The 21,749-nt window shown below is 37.1% G+C and overlaps 2 protein-coding genes and 1 long non-coding RNA gene across 3 annotated transcripts in view; 1 reads left to right on the top strand and 2 right to left on the bottom strand.

Annotated features, from left to right (window-relative positions):
• The window catches only part of gpc1a (glypican 1a), a 33,298-nt gene extending 27,909 nt beyond the window's left edge, over positions 1-5,389 (bottom strand). The window contains exon 1 of the mRNA XM_039682558.2: positions 4,847-5,389. Within this exon, the coding sequence (XP_039538492.2) occupies positions 4,847-5,003 (157 nt within the window). The 5' untranslated portion in view covers positions 5,004-5,389. The remainder of the gene's footprint in view (positions 1-4,846) is intronic.
• LOC120486496 (uncharacterized) overlaps positions 1-21,749 on the top strand; it is a 49,066-nt gene that overhangs the window by 3,456 nt on the left and 23,861 nt on the right. The window contains exon 2 of the long non-coding RNA XR_005624199.2: positions 4,284-4,405. This is a non-coding gene — a long non-coding RNA (uncharacterized LOC120486496). The remainder of the gene's footprint in view (positions 1-4,283; positions 4,406-21,749) is intronic.
• gpc5b (glypican 5b) overlaps positions 7,620-21,749 on the bottom strand; it is a 50,165-nt gene continuing 36,035 nt past the window's right edge. The window contains exon 9 of the mRNA XM_039682559.2: positions 7,620-9,454. Coding sequence (XP_039538493.2) covers positions 9,285-9,454 — 170 coding nt within the window. The 3' untranslated portion in view covers positions 7,620-9,284. The remainder of the gene's footprint in view (positions 9,455-21,749) is intronic.

Raw genomic sequence — 21,749 nt, 5'->3', positions numbered from 1 at the left:
AAAATGCAGCAGCTCGAGTTCTTACCAGAACCAGGAAGCATGACCCGGGTTCTGTCAACACTGAAATATTAAATGTAAAAATTATTAACAGTTTTCAATTTTGAATAATAAAATCAGTTCAAACTACATAATATAATCTAAACGAATGAAGCCACATTTTTGAAGCCACAAGTTGATACAGTAAATATTATTTTTGAATTGAATAAAATATATACATTTTTGTCATATGCAGTGTATTTTGAATTTTTTGTTTGCATGGAAATGTATATTACATACAGTACATATATCATTTGAATATCACTCATGAATATTCATATGCATAAATATATGTATTTATAATTGTAAATCATTATGATAACAAAAATGTATCTGGTAATTCATGCCTAATAATTCCATAATTTGTGAGGAATTACCACTGGATTAAAATGTGTGACACTCGTGCAAACAGAAATTAGATGCGTAAAACTAATTAACGACGTCAAATGAGCGAATTTGATGGTCACTCTCCACTGAACGACTGTATTAATGAATTTGCGTGTGCGAACGGCTTTGATATATGCGAAAAGCTTAACCCCCTGTCTGATTGGGGGTTGGATGTGTGTGTGTGTGTGTCAGTGTGGCTAAGAACATGGGTGTGTGCCTCTTTCATTTCACACAAGGCTCATGGGTGTGTGCCTCGCTCTATAGAAGAACAGCAAACATGAGCCAGCCCTGAGGTCTGAAACCAGGCTACAGGTTACAAACAGCACTAATTCGTTGATACTTGGATCTTACTTTCAAAACCTGAAAATAAATATGTTAAATAACAAAGTTACGATCGCGAATAACCGCGAGGTCGCACACATCCCCACCCGACTCCCATCTTCACGGCCTACTTGAGGGAAATGTGAGATTGTAATTGTTTCGAGTGTCCGCAGGGCTCAAAGTGTCACGTAGTCTCCTCCGTTGAACAATACGCTGCCTCTGTGTTTGTAAAAATGGGAGACACACAAGTTGTGTCGGTAATTCTAGATGGCAACATTCAGCTCTGGTTCCTCTCTGACCTTTAGGTGATGCTTTATGATCAGCTCTTTCTAATACATGCTAAAACAAAACGAGGCGGAAATCTCAAACCCTCCAACTCAGATTCCCCACTGTGGGTATCACTGTCACACCAGTTAAAGACTCTTTAACGACTCTGTCGCTGGCTGCGTCTGATACTTCACTACTATATAGTAGCCTATGTGAAAAACTACAACAGATGGTGAAAAGTTCCTAGATGACCTACTACCGAGCTTCTGAACTGTGCATTCGATGGACACTTTTCTATCCTATGAGGCCACGGAAGAAGATTTATGAATTGTGGAGAAGCGATGCAACTGACGTCATAGGTCACATAGCAGTGACAACATGGTGGATGTAGTGCATCTAAATTTCATTGAAACCACACACAGTCATGTAATTTTTTAATGGTCGTGAAGTAAGTTTCAAAACGAATGTACTGCCTACTATACAGTATGCGTTTTCGGACACATTGTGTAACTAACCAGAATGTCAGTTTAACATTTAAACAACATTGTGTTACCATTACATATAATATATAACATACAAATCGATTAATCGCAATTAATCGCATGTAACATAAAAGTTTGTTTACATAATATGTATACATATTGTTAAATAGTGTATATATTATTAAATGTGTGTAAACACACAATATATATAAAATGAATAATATATACACACATATATTATGTAAGCAAACTTTTTAGATACGATTATTCGCAATTGATCAATTTGACTCACAATTAAAACTCAACATGAAATGTTGTTTGCAACTTATTTTAAGTCTGTAACATGACATATTTCTAAGAATTCAGTCAAATAAGGAAAATTAGGTCACATACAGTAGCAGTGACAACATGGTGGATGTAGTGCATCTAAATTTCATTAATACCACACACAGTCATACTATATAGAATGTACTTTTTTTTAATGGTCGTGAAGTAAGTTTCAATCCGAATGTACTGCCTACTATACAGTATGCGATTTCGGACACAGTGTGTAACTACCCAGAATGTCAGTTTAACATTTAAACAATATTGTGTTACCATTACATATAATATATAACATACAAATCGATTAATCGCAATTAATCGCATGTAACATAAAAGTTTGTTTACATAATATGTATACATATTGTTAAATAGTGTATATAAATTATTAAATGTGTGTAAACACACAATATATATATATATATATATATATATAAAACTAATAATATACACACATATATTATGTAAACAAACTTTTTAGATGCGATTAATCAATTTGACTCACTATTAAAACTCAATATGAAATGTTGTTTGCAACTTATTTTAAGTCTGTAACATGACATTTTTCTAAGAGTTGAGTCAAATAAGGAAAATTAGGTCACATAGCAGTGACAACATGGCGGATGTAGTGCATCTAAATTTCATTAATACCACACACGGTCATACTATGTAGAATGTACTTTTTTTAATGGTCGTGAAGTAAGTTTCAAACTGAATGTACTGCCTACTACATTATGTGTTTTCGGAAACATTGTGTAACTAAACAGAATGTCAGTTTAACATTTAAACAACATTACATATATTATGTAACATACAAATAGATTAATCGCAATTAATCGCATGTAACATAAAAGTTTGTTTACATAATATGTATACATATTGTTAAATAGTGTATATATATATATATATATATATATATATTTTATTAAATGTGTGTAAACACACAATATATATAAAATGAATAATATACACACATATATTATGTAAACAAACTTGTTAGATGCGATTATTCGCGATTAATCAATTTGACTCACTATTAAAACTCAACATGAAATGTAGATTGCAACTTATTTTAAGTTTGTAATGTGACATATTTCTAAAAGTTGAGTCAAATAAGGAAAATTCTGTCATCATTTACATTCAAAACCAGACTTTCTTCTGTGGAACACAAAAGGAGATGTTTTGAAAAATGTTCACGCTGCACTCTTCTATACAATGAAAGTGAATGGGGACTGAGGCTGTCAAGCTCATAAAACATCACAAAAGTCATCCAAATGACTTGTTCCAAGTCTTCTGAAGCTGTAAGGAAGGAACAAACTAACATTTAGGAGGTTCTTCACAGAAAATCCTGCTTGAGAGCCGTAGCCCCCATTCACTTCCATTGTGCTTTAAATATCTCCTTTTGTGGTGGAAATACAGCCTAAATTATAAACAACACAACTTAAGTCATTTATATTTAGCCACCAACTTATAATGCATCTCATTTAAATAAACACGAACGCTTCAAGCAGACAAACACAACCCCTTTAAAGCTTTTAAACGAACAACTTATTCGACGGTTTGAACAATGAATAAAAGATGTTGAGACGGTCTCAAACGAGACGGTAGTGGGCGGCCGGCACTTGCTACATTTTCCTCATCTCCCCCTTCTGTCATTGAGACCGCAGGCGATGACCTTGAGAATTTCCTCTCGGCCAATAGGAACTCTTTGTTTCTCCCAGCCTCTCAAATCTGCTGAGGATGCCAATGTATAATGCTTCAAATACACTTATTACTGAAGGCGGCTGCCGAGGCGGTGTTGCGTTGATGTTTGTGTGTACAGTAGGTGTTTTGTTTGTGTGTGTGTGGAATACAAGAGGCGGCAGGATATATATTGTACGGATATATTTTCATCATCTCATAGAAAAAGTGCATTATGAATATTGGCAATGTTTCCTTCCTGGTTTGAGCTTTATTTACAAGTGTTTATGTGTGTGAGTGAGACACATGTGCAATCATTTATCTCCTTTAGCTTCTTGGGCACACGGCACAATTAGACATATGCATCCCAAAGGAATTCTGGGAGCACATCATGCACTGATATAATCGCATGTTTTACCGAACTGATGTGTGACATATTACCGGTTATAATGTGCAACCTGTTATCAAAAAGATGGCTGTGTCATAAATATTGATGGCAGATTTCATACGACCCAGCATGCATGGGACAGATTCACAACCTGCCAACATTTTTTTTTTTTTTGCCCCTAATGGGAACATTAAAAATCCCTGGCTTCAGCTACGAGTCACTTGCTGACTGCACGGATTTCTGCCGCTGCCTGTTATTTGGAAATGACAAAGAAAATCATGAGACTCGCTCATCAAATGCCACGATTTACTGACCTCACTGCCCCGTGTGTATCTAATAACACCAACAACACTATATAATACCACAAATTGCAATTACAGTGAGGTTTTCTTTACTCCTAGACTGCAACCCTGGGGAAAACCTACGAATCTGGTAGTCACCGTGTTCATCGTAACATGACCTATAGGGACCGCATGCTGTTGGAGATGAGCTCCAGCACACCACATGGGGATCCACACATCAGGTGGGTGTCTATACACTGATGAATGAAACGAAAGGTCATTTTTAATGGGGAAGACGCTCGTGATCAACATTGTGCCAGGTGTAGCCTTGTTTCAGCAGTTACACTTTCGTCTATTGTTCTGTTCGGTGGGGCGAGTAGAGCTTTTGTCTGGGACCCTCCATCTGTTCATGTGAACTTGACAATAAGAACAAGCACCTCGCCTAACATTAAGGAGCGTGTCAGGTGGAGAGACAGATAGATGGATATGGATGGATAGATAGATAGATAGATAGATAGATAGATAGATAGATAGATAGATAGATAGATAGACTACTTAATTATTAATTATTAGTGTCGTCTATAAACATAGTCAACGCACACAGAGAATGTCAGTGTTGGATATTATATGAATGAGACAGTACTATACCTGTTCCAATGACCCCAGTCACTGATAAGTCATACCTGATATCTCGGACTGCGGGACGCCGTTTAACGTGAAACCTTTGCCGATGTAGAAGTTGCGCACGTCCGTGCAGCTCCGCGCTTTACCGCCCGCGTTATCCGCAGACAGAGACACGGAGACGAGCGACACGAGCAGCGCGACCGCTGTCAGATCCATTGTGTCCGGATCCAGAGACTGAGGAAGAGGATGAAGTCCACTGATTCTCAACACTTCACACAGCGAATCAAAGCATCCAATTCTTCCTACAACAGCAGGATATACTATAGTGAAAATCCACTTTGTTTGTTAAATGCACGTCCAGGTTTAAAGCCGGTGGTCCTGATGAAAGAGGATGCGTTATTGATCAGTCCGGTGGGGATCTGTTTCTGGTGCTCATGTCTTTACGCACTAGCCTATTAATAATTCATAACTTATAATATCCCTACAAGCAGCTAGTGTAGTATAAACAGTAAATATTGCTGTATGAATATATGGTTAAAGCGCCCAGTGCTGCTGCTGTGCGCTCCTGTGCTGTCTGTCTCTTTACTGTCCCGTTCTCACCGAACAATAGTGATGTCCGATTCGCGAACGAGCTGTTCTTTTGAATCGGTTCCTTTGAATGATTCGGACGAATCGATTCGCTTCATAGAAACAATGCATTGTCTGACTAGCGCACAGATTGGGATAAGTTAAAATCAGTGACCTTAGGCTGGTTATAGATAAACAGTCAGACAGAACGATTGATGGATAGATGATAGACAAAACGATAGATAGATACGGTATCTATCTATCATTTTGTATCTAAGATACCCTATACACAGATAGAAAGATACACAGACAGAACAATATGGATACACTCTAAAAAAAATGCTGGGTAGTTTTAACCCTATTTGGGGTCAAAAATTGACGAATTCAAACATTGGGTTAAAAAATGTAATTTAAAAATGTAACCCAATGTCCATATTTGACCCAAAATTGAGTGTAGATAGATATATAGATAGATTTTTTTTGAGTGAAAAGCTATATTTTTGTGGATACATTTTAATATCTGCTTAATTAAAAAAAAAAAGAAAAGAAATCTTAACAAAAACATAGTAATAAACACTGTGACTTAAGTACAAAAATTTGTTTCATAGTAAAAAAATAATTCGAGGAACACTTTGGGGTGATGAATCATTTGAGTCGATTCATTAAAACAACCAATTTCGGATTTCCCAACATCCCTGAACAAGTCCAGTCCTGTTCGAATAAAAGAGGAGGGCCAGGGGTCCAGACACCTGCAGGAGGTAAACAGACGCCCCCTGCCGCCTTCCCCGACAACTGGAACACAATGTATCCTGCATGGCAATTGATTTTCAGGTGGGATTAAATGGACGTGATCATAAAAACAGATTGAATCGGTTATAGGCTGAAACCGAGAATACAGTCAGCTGCGACCAAGCCTGTTATTTTTCAGTCAAAACACGTCTAATTAAGAGCACTCGGATTCTCAGCGTTTGTGTTGACCGGGTTCATTTCAATTACATGGTGGTTACACAGCTGCATAAAGAAGAGGAATTATTTTTCACAACTATAAGCGCACATTGCACCGCCTCCGTTTGATCATTTAAAATTAAAGTGAGTCATTCACCACACTAAGACAATAATAAACCTCTCACCTTTACTCAAAAGCAGTTTCAACGCCAATTTCCCAGCATTTCTATGACAGTTACCGTGACATTTGTTGACACAAAAACGTAGCAACGGCAAAGGGTTTCACTGTGGCTGGAGACCAGGAAATGTTCATGACAGCTTAATTGGCATCTAAATAATAAGACGCAGCTAATTAAAAAAGCAGCATAAATTACAACATGTCTGTCGAAAGACATGAAGACTCAATTGTGCATTCTGGGCGTGACTGGTTTATTGAAAACATCGCTTAGCTAGATGAAGCCTATGTTGTCAGAAAATATGTAATTGATAAAAAACAGGTTCAACAACAAACCACAGCTTTGCAACAGGAAAATAAAATATAACCCGCAGACGAGATGCTCGGATGTTGACGGTGAGTTGCGAAAAAAAACAAAACGATTTCCCTTTCAAAGCGGATGAGTGAGAGCGCGAAAGGGAGAGAGAGCAAAAAGACACGTGTAGCTATACTTTGAAAATATGGTATTTTATTGATGTGACAAATGGCATACAGTGCTGTCGGAGCTACATGGAAAATGACATTACTGACTCAAAACTCAAAAATATAAGTTTAAGACTGACGTCAGGGCGAACTGTCAAAACAAACAATATGAACATTTTGCATCTAGAAAGTGTTAAGCGGTGATGTTAAGCATGTTTCTACTAGAAATAAAGTATTTCATTATCCCATGAGTTAATCAAAAGCTGTTTTCTCTGTTTTAAATGGTTATATGCTCAACCCGGCTATCAACACCTTTGTATACAGTACATAGACTTCAGTATAAATATGTTATATGTACAATTCAACTTTTTACAACAACAAAAAAGCCCTACAAATGCTCAAGCAGGTGGGTCAATCTTACAAAAACGGGGTCATTTCCCTCTAAAAAAAATAAATAAAAATACTTTGAAATTGGCCTGTTTTTAAGTCCTGATTTTTTTTTTCATTATTTGTATTCCTTAGATTATTTTCACATTTTTTGCAAAGAAATTTTAGTAATGCAAAGAAATTTAGTTTTCATTTCTGTATTTTGGAAATACAATACTTATAAATTATTTAAATTAGAGATTTATTTTATGCAGTTTTTTATTGCCCCCCCCCCCCCCAACCGTAACCTCACTTCATTTTCTATTGTCTTAATTTTCTTCACCCCCCCCCCCCCAACTTTATGAGTTTCACACAGATATACTGATAAAGGGAAAATTAAAACAGCTCTATCTTTAATATAATCCACACATACAATAAAACAGTATTCACACATAAGATGTAAATGTGTATATATATATATATATATATATATATATATATATATACACTTACCTAACGCATTATTAGGAACACCATACTAATACTGTGTTTGACCCCCTTTAGGTAGGATAGGATAGCATGTTGCAGTTGATGGAGATTTGTGAGATGCACATCCAGGGTACAAAGCTCCTGTTCCACCACATCCCAAAGATGCTCTATTGGGTTGTGATCTGGTGACTGTGGGGGACATTTTAGTACAGTGAATTCATTGTCATGTTCAAGAAACCAATTGGAAATGATTCGAGCTTTGTGACATGGTGCATTATCCATGTTGGAAGTAGCCATCAGAGGATGTGTACATGGTTAAAGGGATGGACATGGTCAGAAACAATGCTCAGGTAGGCCGTGGCATTTAAACGATGCCCAATTGGCACTAAGGGGCCTAAAGTGTGCCAAGAAAACATCCCCCACACCATTACACCACCACCACCAGCCTGCACAGTGGTAACAAGGCTAAATGGATCCATATTCTCATTCTGTTTACGCCAAATTCTGACTCTACCATCTGAATGTCTCAACAGAAATCGAGACTCATCAGACCAGGCAACTTTTTTCCGGTCTTCAACTGCCCAATTTTGGTGAGCTCTTGCAAATTGTAGCCTCTTTTCCCTATTTGTAGTGGAGTCGTGGGATGAGGTCTTCTGCTGTTGTAGCCCATCCGCCTCAAGGTTGTGCGTGTTGTGGCTTTACAAATGCTTTGCTGCATACCTTGGTTGTAACGAGTGGTTATTCCAGTCAAAGTTGCTCTTCTATCAGCTTGAATCAGTCGGCCCATTCTCCTCTGACCTCTAGCATCAACAAGGCATTTTCGCCCACAGGACTGCCGCAGACTGGATGTTTTTCCCTTTTCACACCATTCTTTGTAAACCCTAGAAATGGTTGTGCGAGAAAATCCCAGTAACTGAGCAGATCGTGAAATACTCAACCACCTCAAAATTGCTTAAATCACCTTTCTTTCCTATTCTAACATTCAGTTTGGAGTTCAAGAGATTGTCTTGACCAGGACCACACCCCTAAATGCATTGAAGAGATTGCCATGTGATTGGTTGATTAGATAATTGCATTAATGCGAAATTGAACAGGTGTTCCTAATAATCCTTTAGGTGAGTGTATATAGGTATATAGGCAGCCTTCCCAGTACCTGCAGGAGGGTGTGAATGAACTCAGGATGTGATATATTACTCTAAAATGTGCCAAACCAGATGAAGGTATTTGTAAATCCTCATTCAAAAAGTCAAAACAGCGGCACTACAAAATATGATATTAAACCACCAAAGAAATGAAGGCGGACCTCATCACACTTGTGTCTCCTTACACTACTTAGTAGCTACATAAAACCCTTTAAAACAGGCCAGAGCAAACGAATACCCAGTGTTTGAAGAACGTAATGATCATCTGAGGAGATCAGAAGACGAATGTGCAGACTTCTAAGGGCCTAGTGCAAATGCATGCTTGAATCGCTCAGTCTTTTCTAGTGTGCGTCAGACACCATCAGGCCACAGAAGGAGCTGTATTATGGGTAAAAGAGCAAGAAATAGGACAGCTGAGATGGTTGGGATGTGGGTGACTCCTTTGGCGCGCAGGTCCAGTTCGGGTTGGATTGGGATAAAGCCTTCCTGTGGTGAAATTAGTACATAGTTTTCAGTGGGCACTGTTGGAAGAAAAATGAACAACAACATTTAAGAATTAGGTGTGAATATCACATTTAAACAAGACACTCCAATACTCGAAGAGGACAAACACTATTTTCAACTATAAAGCAAAACTTTTTAGGCGTTTTGGGGGCCTGAAAACACTTTTGATGGGTTTCAACAGCGCAGTCTCATCCCAAGAAGTCATATAACTGACGTCTTGGGGCGTCTTTTGACCATACGTCAACATCCGCCTTTTTAGTTAAACGTCGGTTAGATGACGTTATTGGATCCTAACCCTGCCCAGACCTTAACCTACCCAGTCACCTAACCGACGTTAAAGGTAAATCGTTTGACTTATGGTCAAAAGACGTCCCAAGACGTCAGTTATATGACTTCTTGGGATGAGACTGTGTTAGTTTCAAAGTGCACGTTTTTCAAAACGACAAAAAACAAATAAATATGAATTTGTGAAAATGTTGACGTCATGGACATTATGTGTTCAGTCAATATGTGTAATGTTTCTGTTCAAAGTGAGATCGCCAACTACTGGCCAGACATGAATAATACAACGTTAATCATAGTCAAGGACCCGCGTGAACAACAGGAATCGTTTTGACAACCTATAGTCGGATTGTTTTCGAAAAAAAAAAAAGGATTGTTTTTCTGGAACAATTTAATTGGATGATCATCTTATTTTTGGAAGATAATAGAACAATAAACGTACTAGTTTGAGATGGTTCAGAGAACATTTAAAGTTAATTTCCCATAATGTTTCAATCACTATTGACCAAGAAAAACATCTTTTGAATGTTCAGAGAGCATAGAGTTTTCATAACTTAACCCTTATGCTGCATTAGGGACATTTTTGGTCTTTTGCAGTTTAATTTCTTTGACCATTTTTGCTGTTTTAATGCAAATGGTATGAAATTTGGCAAAATTGTGACTTTTTGGATGCATGTAAAAAATGTGATCCCATTTTGCAAAATATGTATAACACACACTGTGTAGATCAAATAGTAACACTCAGCACCATAAAGACCAAAAATGGCCCATTGAAACCCATTAAAATGTTGTTTAAATCTGAGGCTGTCAGTAATACATGAAACATGATTTTTGCACAAACATCCTTTCATTTTGAAGCAAAAGCATTATATTTGCATTATATAGTGTATTCCACCAGATGACGTCACTACATATTTATTGCCTATGGGTGGAAATGCACCTTATTTTAGGCAATAGGCAATGTTTAATAGGTGGCCATTTTTGGTCTCTAACGCGCTAAGTGGGATTTTTTGCAAAGTGGGACTGTGATAATCCAAATCTAAAGTTTTCTCTTTGCATTTAGTTTATTGAAAATAATAGAATTTTTGTGTTTTTTCCTCTTATACAAATCGATGGTTTCGCAAACAAAACTGGTAATTAAAGGGTTAAAATCCTGAAATTGAATACATTTTTGGTAGTTATGATGAGGACTGATGCTGGTTAAAAGATATAATATTTTAGGCAATGTTTAATATGTGGCCATTTTTGGTCCTTAATGCACTCAACGGTGTTAAAAATCTAATGCAGCACAAGGGTTAATGGGAACATTAGCAAAATGTTTTGGGGAACCAAAAATGGTTCTTCAATGGCATTGCTACGAAATCCCCTTTTTGAAACTTGAATTTTTTTAGAGTGTACAATAAGAAGCCAAACATCCAACAAAAGAAACAGCAAATCCGATTTGGTTACAGTGACAAATGCGCATTTGCGCAAATACGCACACGCACAATAACGTTCTCGGTTGAACATATGTGCATTGCGCAGCAGATGAGCAGGGCCATACATCAGCGCCAGGCTACGAGCCGAGAGCCGCACCAATCGCAGACACAAACCAACAGACGGCAACACATTAACGTGTCACAGTGAAATGATGCATAGTGTCCATACGGACACAAACGAATGACTTCACGCGAGGATGTCTCGGCAAAAACAAACACATCACGGTCTGATGTTTCAGAGGCATCCGCTTACCTAATTTTGCAACCACAAATTTGACCCAGACGCAACAAGGCAGGGCGAGACGAAAACAACAGTCACACCTTTTCACAATGAAATCCAACCTGAGATTCTCAAACAATAGCCATTGTGTCGTTCACACAATACACAAAGGGTTCATTTATTCACAATCACCATGAGGAGATCTCTTCATGCCAATTAAAGCAGTAAATGGATCCAATTCGTATCAGACCAGAGAGCGAACGCCCGCGGGCTGCTTGGCATTGACAGGAGAGATGTGTAGGAATGATCACATATGCTGTATGAATATCATGATAAATATGCAGAAGTCGTGTGAAACTGAGGATTCCCGCTGACGCTGAATGTGAGAATGTTGGAGGATCTACTTGTTTAGCATATTATATTTCCGTTTCCGCTGGACACAGCATTGGCAAGCCGCTATGGTGTTTATAGTTTTAAAAAGAAAACGAATGTATTTGTATGATTTAATGATTTAATCTCTACTGTATGTTTGAATATAGAAAAATGAGAAATGTGCTGAATTTTAGATTTTTTTGCTGTCCAAATCGATAATTTAGTTTTTTTTTTACGTTGAACCAGTACATTCTCTCAGAACATTTATAACATTTACATTTACAATTATTTGCATTTATATATATATATATATATATATATATATATAAATGCAAATAATTGTACAACAAATATTTCTAAATACATAAAATGTTTAAAAATGTGTAAGTAAATGTGTGTGTGTGTGTGTGTGTATATATATATATTCTGTATTATATTTTGCTAAAAGAATGTTCTCAGGAAATGTACTGGTTCAACTGGTTTGAATTATTTGCATATATATATATATATATATATATGCAAATAATTGTACAACATAAAGACATAAATGAAATATTTATGAATACATAAAATGTTTCAAAATGTGTAAATAAACATGCATACATACTGTACAGTAAATCAAAATTTAATTTAAAACATAATTTATAATGTATAATCAAAAGTAATTTATAAATAAATAAAACACACAATATTACAAAAATATAAATTACATTTTTATAAATATATTAATATTAATAAAAAATCTTAAATAAATTATTAACTAATTGGTGTAAGTAAATAATACAAGATAATGCTATAATAGTATTGTACAGTATTACAATGATGCTGTATTCTCAACAGGAATCCACTGGTAATATAAAAACATTCAGTTTTAGATTAGTGAGACAAATTTAGACATTATTAGCTACAACTGTGTACATATATTTGTTTTAGTAGGTCAAAAACCAAAAAAAAAAAAACATAAATAACTTCCGAACATAAAAGTTAAGGACACAACCATTCAAAAGTTTGAGGTCAGTGAAATTTTAAAACAATACTAAAGAAATGCTTTAAAAAAGATTTTTATTTCAAATATTATCATTTTTCAAAGAATTTGATTTTTTTTTTCGGTTTCCAAAAAACTATGAAGCTTTCAACATTGATGATGGTAATGTTTCTTGAGCATCAAATCAGCATATTAGAATGATTTCTGAAGGATCATGTGACTCTGAAGACTAGAACAATGATTAAAAAAAATTCAATTTGAAAATATATTCAAATAGAAACAAACCTGTATGAGGTTGGTCATACATTATACTTAGATGGTCTGTTCCTTTATTGGTGGTTCTTGGAACAAAGGCAAACGGCATAATTCCACCTCCGTAAAACCATGTTTGCCTTCTGTCTATCAAACACACAGATGAAGCATGACCACACATGACAGGAAGAATGATTGCGTTTTAACTCTTTCACACGAATCTCTAGCTGTTGCTGGAACAAGCCTCCGCAGGTCACATGGCAGAGATCTGAAACTAGACGGCGGAGAGCGGTGGAGATCACCGTACTGAACGCCTCACAGAACAGACCCAACAGACTGAATACATTATCATGACAGTGAAGTGTGCTCTGGCCTAGTTTTGCCAACTTCCAGCTGAGAAAAAAAATGACGAACGAGAATTTTTTTTTTTTACTTGCCCTTAACTTATTTTGCATTTCAAAAGACAAAAGATTCTACAACTTTTACAGCTGAAGTTTATCTCAACAAATAATTACTGCTAAGTAATATAACTTCCAATAGATTCATGACTGCTTCTGTACAATATAGCGTTGAATTAACCATAGCAGATCTATACAGGTGGAGCTGGGGAAGGTGGGGGGTTTCTTAAAGCGCGCTGCAACTGCAACAGGAAATGCTGGCTACTGATACAGCAGCAACCAATCAGCGGTGCACTATAGAGAGCCTAAGTCCCGCCTCCCCGCTTCCGGCTCATGGGACCTTATTTCGTAAAAAATTATGAATGGTAGTCAATTGCGAGAGACAACTTATCTTTTTATTCCGTCTGAACTGTGCCCTGAATTACACATATGATGTTTGTCAATTTAAAAGATAATTCCGAAAGTCAAAAACGTCGCAGTTTGTCATAAAACAGAAGAGTAACATTTTGTTTTATGTGAAAATCGCTCTATGAACTACATCTCCCGGGAAGCGAAACAACGAGTGAGATCCGCTGCTCGTGTGTGTGCAGTCTGGTACAAAACACTCAGGTATGATGGTGTAACGCTACGATTATAACGCAAGACTATGGAAAAAATGACAGACGTTAGCTTCAGTAAAGTTGGCCTTATTCATAAAGCGAAAATGTGTGCCTTTGGGGTTTGTAGTCTTTGTAATTACGTATTTTCACAGTCTTATACTTCAACGGTTTTACATCAAACTGCGACCTTCTTTACTTTAAAATGTATCTTTTAAATTGACAAACATCATATGTGTAATTCAGGGCACAATTCAAACGAGTTAAAAATATTTGTTGTCTCTCGCCATTGACTACCATACAATATTTTTCAGAAATAAGGTCCCATGGTGGTCGACCGGAAGGGGAGGGACTTAGGCTCTCTATAGAGAATGATGTGAATGCAGCACATTGAAGACCAGACAAGATCAGTCTGCACCAGAGTTTCATTACAGAACTTTGTATTTACTGGAGGAAATTTTGTTCATAACTTTTCGAGAACCTTGCTAGAACTTTCTGAGAATTTTAAGAGACATTTTTTCACTCAAAATTTAACCAAAATGAAATAATTACAAATACAAGAAAAGAAAACAATCTGGCTCTGAGACAACAACCTATACTTTGTTTATTGTGGAAAGAAATCCTAAAAATGTTAATATTGTAAACAAATGGTATCTAAAATAATAGTTTACACATTTTATATTCAATTTATTCATATGATGCAAAGCTGAATTATCATCATCATCATTACCCCAGTCTTCAGTGTCACATGATCCCCCAGAAATATTTCTAATATGCTGATTTAAGAAACAATTTGTCTGCTAAAACTTGTCTGCTGTAATTTGTCTGCTAAAACTGACTGATCTACTGTATAATATAAACCATATTTTATGTTTCTTAAAACTTAATTGTTCCTCTTCTTCAGTCCTTGTGTGAAGATACTGAAGTAAACTTGGAAATAAATAGCATTTGAATAAAACAGTAATTTTTTTTTTTTACATTAAATACTGACTAAACATGTACTGTAATTACAATTTCATTAAATTTGTGCATTCAGTGGTTTAAGAATGAATTTTCCATGACATAACGTCTAAAAGCAGACAGGGCACTATTGTTAACTTGTCCACCCACAAACTGGATATAATTATCTGCCTTACTTGGCAGTCTCTAATACTAGTGATGTGTATGAGAACAAAAACAAAACATCTCTTTCATTCATTTAGTTTAGTTTTTCTTAAGCTAAAGGTGTGAAAAGCAGGTGCGGAAATGCGATCCCTTACCAGCAATGCCAAATGCAAACTTAATGTCTGCAGTCGGACGTTAGGAATTCTGCTTTCAGAGAATATTAAATTATGTTCTCATTTAGAGCTTTAGTAAAAAAATTATACGGTTAATACGTAAATACTTTTAAATAGCTTTAGGGCAAGTCAGCTTGGCGGCCATCTTGAAAACGCCTCAGAGTTGTTATTTACAATGATGCAAGTACCTGAATAGGGAAATACAAATATTTACTGGTAATCCAGAATAAAATCTAATGACTAAGGTATTATAATTTAAATTTTTAAAAATCAGGCAGATCCATTCAGCTAATGCGCTAATGTAGTTTTCCGCCTTAAACTATTAGGCGGGAAACTAAGCTAAGCACCACTAACTATAACTGATAAAAACACAAGCCTGATCTAACACAACCATGTCAAAGGAAAGACATTTTTATTAAGAGCATGGCTAAAAGTAAGCAAACTTCCTCTATTAGACACAATATCTGCAATATCTTCTACAGCTGGAGGATGAATCTGGGTTTACCTTTGGGAGTCAATCTAATCTTCGCTGTGTGTGTTGCTGGGGGAAGGGGGAGGAAAGCCAGAGGATCTGAAATTATGTTAGCATTAGCAACACTGACATTGACTTGAAATCTGAAAATCTGGTTTGTGATTGTAAGATACAAAAATGGATTTACTGAAAAAAGGAGAAAGAAGCAGGTGCTGACAAACAGACGACAGAACATTTGCAGGAGATGAGGTCACCTTAATCAAAGTTTACCAAGCTGTCAGAGCATGTCCGCTCCAATGTCTGATGCTGGGAAAATAATCTGATAATTACGAACCCAGACACGGATGAGTGCCAATGTAGTAACATGAGTGCAACTGCCAGTATGTGCCAAAACACACAACAGTCGTGATTTTTAAAATGTTTTTTTTTTCCTAAGTCATCCAGGACCTTGTATGTATTGTAAGCAGGTGTTGTTTTCATTTATGCAATTTTCATGAGACAAAATGATAAATTATTGAAAATGTACACAAATATTTTGACCTTTTAGTATGTATGTATGTATATATATATATACAGTATATATATGTATATGTGTATATGTGTGTGTGTATATATATATATATATATATGTATTTATAAATACCACTACCTGAGATAGTATACCACTACCCAACAACTATGTCACCCAACGATTCTATCTTGTCTACAAACCATGTTTTGTCACGAAAAATCACATGATAAAACAAACTGGAAATCATGCGAAACAACTACCGCGCTAATACACAGCGAAGAACACAACACGCGAAAATGGACGTCAGACAGAGACTAGAGCTGCAAACTATTTGCGCGATGATTTGCTCTGAAAAAAAAAAATGCAAAAAAAAAGAAAATATAAGATTTACCCGGTGACCTCAACCAATTCCTTGCTCTGATTGGCTGTAGCTCATGACATCACCGAGGTTGAGTCGTGCGACAGCTCTGGATATCTAGCATGCTAGATATTTTTTTCTAGGCTCTGCGAGGCGTTTGCGAGGCGTCTGCGAGTGTCTTTGATGCGTTGTTGGCTCTTTTATAACAGATTGTGCGATTTGCACGCGATAACACCCCGACCTGTCGGCGAGTTCAACGATTTGAAAATCGGCAAATCCGGCATTTAACATTGACTTTTCATGACCCAATAAATTCCTAATAGATCAAATCCCATCCACATTTTTTTCAGCTCAAACCTCTTTTTTCACTCGTAATAAGTAATTAAAATAAGAATCACACGTTGTTGTGCTAAAAGTGAAGATCATTTGCATAAAAGACAAATTCGGGTCACACACACACTCTGGTATTGTTTGACCTTCACTAGAGTCTTGAGGTTGGGGGTGTAAAGGTATCTCTCGCGGTCCTTGAATCAGTAATGAGTCCTTCATTACCCAAGCCACGATTCCCAAGAGATGATTGTGGCAGCAGACCCAACACACACCCACTTAAATGTAACTCTAACCCAGACCGCCACAGAAAGCAAACACACACTCTCTTTTGTAATTTATCCTTGCACATTAACAGCATTAATTGATATATTAAGCTGGAGTGATCTTCTTCACGGAGATCTTGAGTTGGCAGATTGAATAATGAGCCTTCGCTCAATCTCAACAACAGTGATTCAATAGCGACGGTCGGTGTAGATGTCACTTAATTAATCAAAGCAAAGCTGGAGAGAATGGAGGACGGTCGAGTGACCAGAACAATCAGAGTCCTTCATTTTGGCTTTGACTCTTTTATTGCCACACGACTCGGCCTGTTAAGCAACCATACAGTAGACTTATTACAAGGACAGTCCCACTGGAGAAACCTGGGGTTGTGTTTTTCTCAAGGGCGCAAAGGTGAAGATGCAACCTTTCGGTTTTTGTCCTAAAATTTTAACCCTACACAAGTGATCCCGCATTGCCAAAGTACTGTGGTCTATGCATTAAAATATAAAAAGGGTAAATAAGCATTGCTGCAGTTCGGCTTGGCCTCGGATGGATGGAGCCCAAATTCGAGGTCTGTTTTCTGGTGTGCTTCCGAACATGCGACAGAAAAGACATTTTTAGCATGCACCTCTTCTGAGGTCCATATAATGGTTCAACACTAAGCTTTTAATTGTCTTAACCACAAATTATTGGTCAGGAAATTTGCAAAATTAAACAAACGCACTACTTAAAAAGCCATCTCAGACAAACAAACTTGTCAGAATATGTGAAGTTGTGGAGTTGCATGGTGATGCTCTGAGGAGCCTTTTTAGCTGCTGGTATTGATGAGCTACTTCACTGAGAAAAGTCATTTAATGCTTTGGAGTACAGGAGAATATTACAGGATAGTTTGGACCCACATATGAAAAGTTGTTACCTGAGGAATGATCAGATGGTATTGTTCAACAAGACAATGCTCTTGCCCGAATTGTAAAGACAATCATTAAGTGTCTTGAGAACAAGTCCATGTTTTGGCCTGGTTAGAGTTCAGATTTGAACACTATAGTGAATATTTGGTCTCCTATTAAACTCAAACGAACTGCGAGACATTTTTCAACTACTCGTGAACGTTTGAAGTCATTAACATTGAGCGGATCGACACTGACTACTCGGGCAAGGCTACATTACATTATCCACAGTATTTGCGCAATTCTTGCTAATTTGATTATTACAGATTACTGATTATTACCAATACTTTGCAGTCACGTGACTGCCATGGATGGCTGACGGGCAACAAATGGTTATTTTCAACTCACTGTAGAGTCCTGTAGTTCCAGGTCTTTCTAGGAGCTATTAAGTCTGTTAGCGAGCTAGCTTCATAACTATAGACTAGGATTAACTCCAAGGTGAAGGTAGTTAAAATTTTGTCAAGCAGACAAGGTTTTTTTTTTAGATTATCGAGCAGTAATACTTTCTCCATAAATAATCTAGCTCTACTATTTTCATTGAAAACCATAGATATCACAAACCTCAAAACAACCTATCACACACTTTTGTTGTTGTTAGCAAAATACGACAGCTGCGTTTACACCGCCACCGGCGAGAGCGTCAAAATGCCCAGAAGTCATTAATTTTTCAATGAATTTTGCCGCACTCTAATTTTGCCGCTTTTGACCATGCGTCTAAATCCGACACACATGGCAACCTTTAGCGTCAGTTAGATGACGGTCATCCTAGGACGTTATTAAAATGACGCTTTTGACCATGCCTCTAAATCCGACACACATGGCAACCTTTAGCGTCAGTTAGATGACGGTCATCCTAGGACGTTATTAAAATGACGCTTTTGACCATGCGTCTAAATCCGACGCACATGGCAACCTTTAGCGTCAGTTAGATGACGCTCATCCTAGGGCGTCATCAAACTGACTCTTTTGACCATACGTCTAAATCCGACGCACATGGCAACCTTTAGCGTCAGTTAGATGACGCTCATCCTAGGGCGTCATCAAACTGACTCTTTTGACCATACGTCTAAATCCGACGCACATGGCAACCTTTAGCGTCAGTTAGATGACGCTCATCCTAGGGCGTCATCAAACTGACTCTTTTGACCATGCGTCTAAATCCGACGCACATGGCAACCTTTAGCGTCAGTAAGATGTTGCTCACCCAGGGCGTCATTCAGGCACGTGCACACATAGACATCATAGGGGGCTTGAGCACCTGCCCTTTTTATTCCTGGAGAGAAAGTGCCCTTTTTTATTTAATTTTTTTAAGAAAATACATATTACTATTTACTATTTGTTTCCCTGTCATCCCTGTATCTAAATATCAGGTCAGGAGTTCTGAAGCGCCGATCAGAGTAAACGCGTCACCTCTAGTGAGCTTGCGCTGCCGTTTGGACTTTGAGCCGAGCGGATAAACAGTCGCGCGCTTCAAATGAGTTTCATTGTGCTTTTGCCACATAAACATTATGGAACGTTTATCGAACTCTATATTGATATCGAGTATTGACAATTTTGACTCGAACTTGATATCGTTTAATCGCGAAAAATTGTATAGTGATAATGAATGAATGAGCATATCAATTTAAGACGTGGCTTAATGTAATTTATGGCCTTGTATGTAAAATCCGGACGTTTTTATGAATTTGTATGGCCTAAAATTCTTATTATTAAAGTAAATGACTTATAGCTACATCAAGAGTCTTTCCCCTGAAGTTTAGAAATCTAAATTGGTGAATTTAGAAGAAATCTACAGACAATGCAAACAGAAACAAACTCAATGTGGATTTTGAAGGTTTTATTTGATGATGATACAGTTCTCCCTCAAATGTGAGGGAGATGTCACATGTCACCATCAGGTGTATCAAATATGTACTTGATTTGATTTTACACACTGTGGCATGGTTTCCTTTGCTGCTCTATAAACCTATGAATACTAAGGAGACCATGATTTCTGTGTGAACTGATTATTTTGTAGACATCTTTCGAAAATTAAACAATTGTATGAGTTTGAAGAAGATAAAATTAATTAACTTTTTAAATATTTTTTTTAAAAAATAGTAGCGTTGGGTTAATATATATACTTTTTTGTTTAAAAAAAGTAAAATAAATTTTAAAAAAAATTATGAGAAGTGCCCTTTTTTTCACTTGAGCCCCTGCCCCTCAAAATGTCTGTGCACGTCCCTGGCGTCATCTAACTGACGCTTTTGACCATGCGTCTAAATCCGACACACATGGCAACCGTTAAATGTCGCTCATCCTAGAACGTTATTTAAATGGGGCTTTTGACCATACGTCTAAATCCGATGCACATGGCAACCTTTAGCGTCAGTTAGATGACGCTCATCCTAGGGCGTCATCTAACTAACACTTTTGACCATGCGTCTAAATCCGACGCACATGGCAACCTTTAGCGCCAGTTAGATGACGCTCATCCTAGGGCGTCATCTAACTAACACTTTTGACCATGCGTCTAAATCCGACGCACATGGCAACCTTTAGCGTCAGTTATGTAGGTTTAGGTCTGGGGTAGGGTTAGGATTAGACCACTAGGAGGCGAGTCTCAAATTGACGCTAAAGGGTGCCATGTGCGTCGGATGTTGACCCATGGTCAAAAGAGTCAGTTAGATGACACCTTGGGTTGAGAACGGGCTGGTTATACTGTGAAAGTTTGCTTGTCTCATCTGTTTAGTGCAACCAATCGCACAACAACTATCTGGCGTGTCATTTACACCTCGAAACACCAACTTTTGTATAAAAACTGGCGACGTCCTGGCAAGATCCTTGACTAGTTTACTGGGTTTCATTGCTGGAAAATAGCGTTCTTGCCCGCCAGCAAGTACTTGTGACATCACGTGCAAAATATGAATGCTGTATATATTTTAGTACATTTAGTATGGCTTGTCACATAATATATGTGGGCATTCTGAGCACCACTGTTTGAGATGCAAGAACAAACAAACAAAGAAATACTTTGTAGATTGAGTTTCAAAGTAGCTTCCTTAATTTTAGTGGCCCTGTTTTTCACATTCTGGCTATCAGGTAATTCAAACTGTGAACTCACACACTGCAGATGTGGGGACACAAACAGTAAACACACACACACACACATTGGTGGTGTTGTGAGATTTCATTTCATTCATTTGGCTGGAGGTTACAGCCTCAGCAAGTGCTTATCAGACTCTGGTTCCATAAACAGCTGGATAGAGTTACATTTTAAATACCACATTCCCCACGCGCACTGCAGAGTCAGAGGTCTAATGACGGACAAAAAAGGGCAAAACTGGGACAAAAGTGGAATAAATAAACAAGAAAACAGATAAACTTATAGCAAAAGGGCATTTGAAGCCATGGCATTGTGGTGTGTCCTATAGTGTTACATTCTATACTCCATCTAAAACCATTTTTAAAATCAATATTACATAATAAAATTACATCTAATAAATTATAATTTAAAGAATAAATTATATATATATATATATGTGTGTGTATGTCTAAAATATTGTTAGACTGTTTTCAATCATACTGATTTAA

Source organism: Pimephales promelas, chromosome 2 (assembly GCF_988280905.1).
Source record: "Pimephales promelas chromosome 2, fPimPro1.hap1.1, whole genome shotgun sequence".
NCBI classification, from domain to species: Eukaryota; Metazoa; Chordata; class Actinopteri; order Cypriniformes; family Leuciscidae; genus Pimephales; species Pimephales promelas.
Note: the sequence above shows the minus strand (reverse complement) of the source record. Positions and strands in the feature narration are given on the sequence as shown.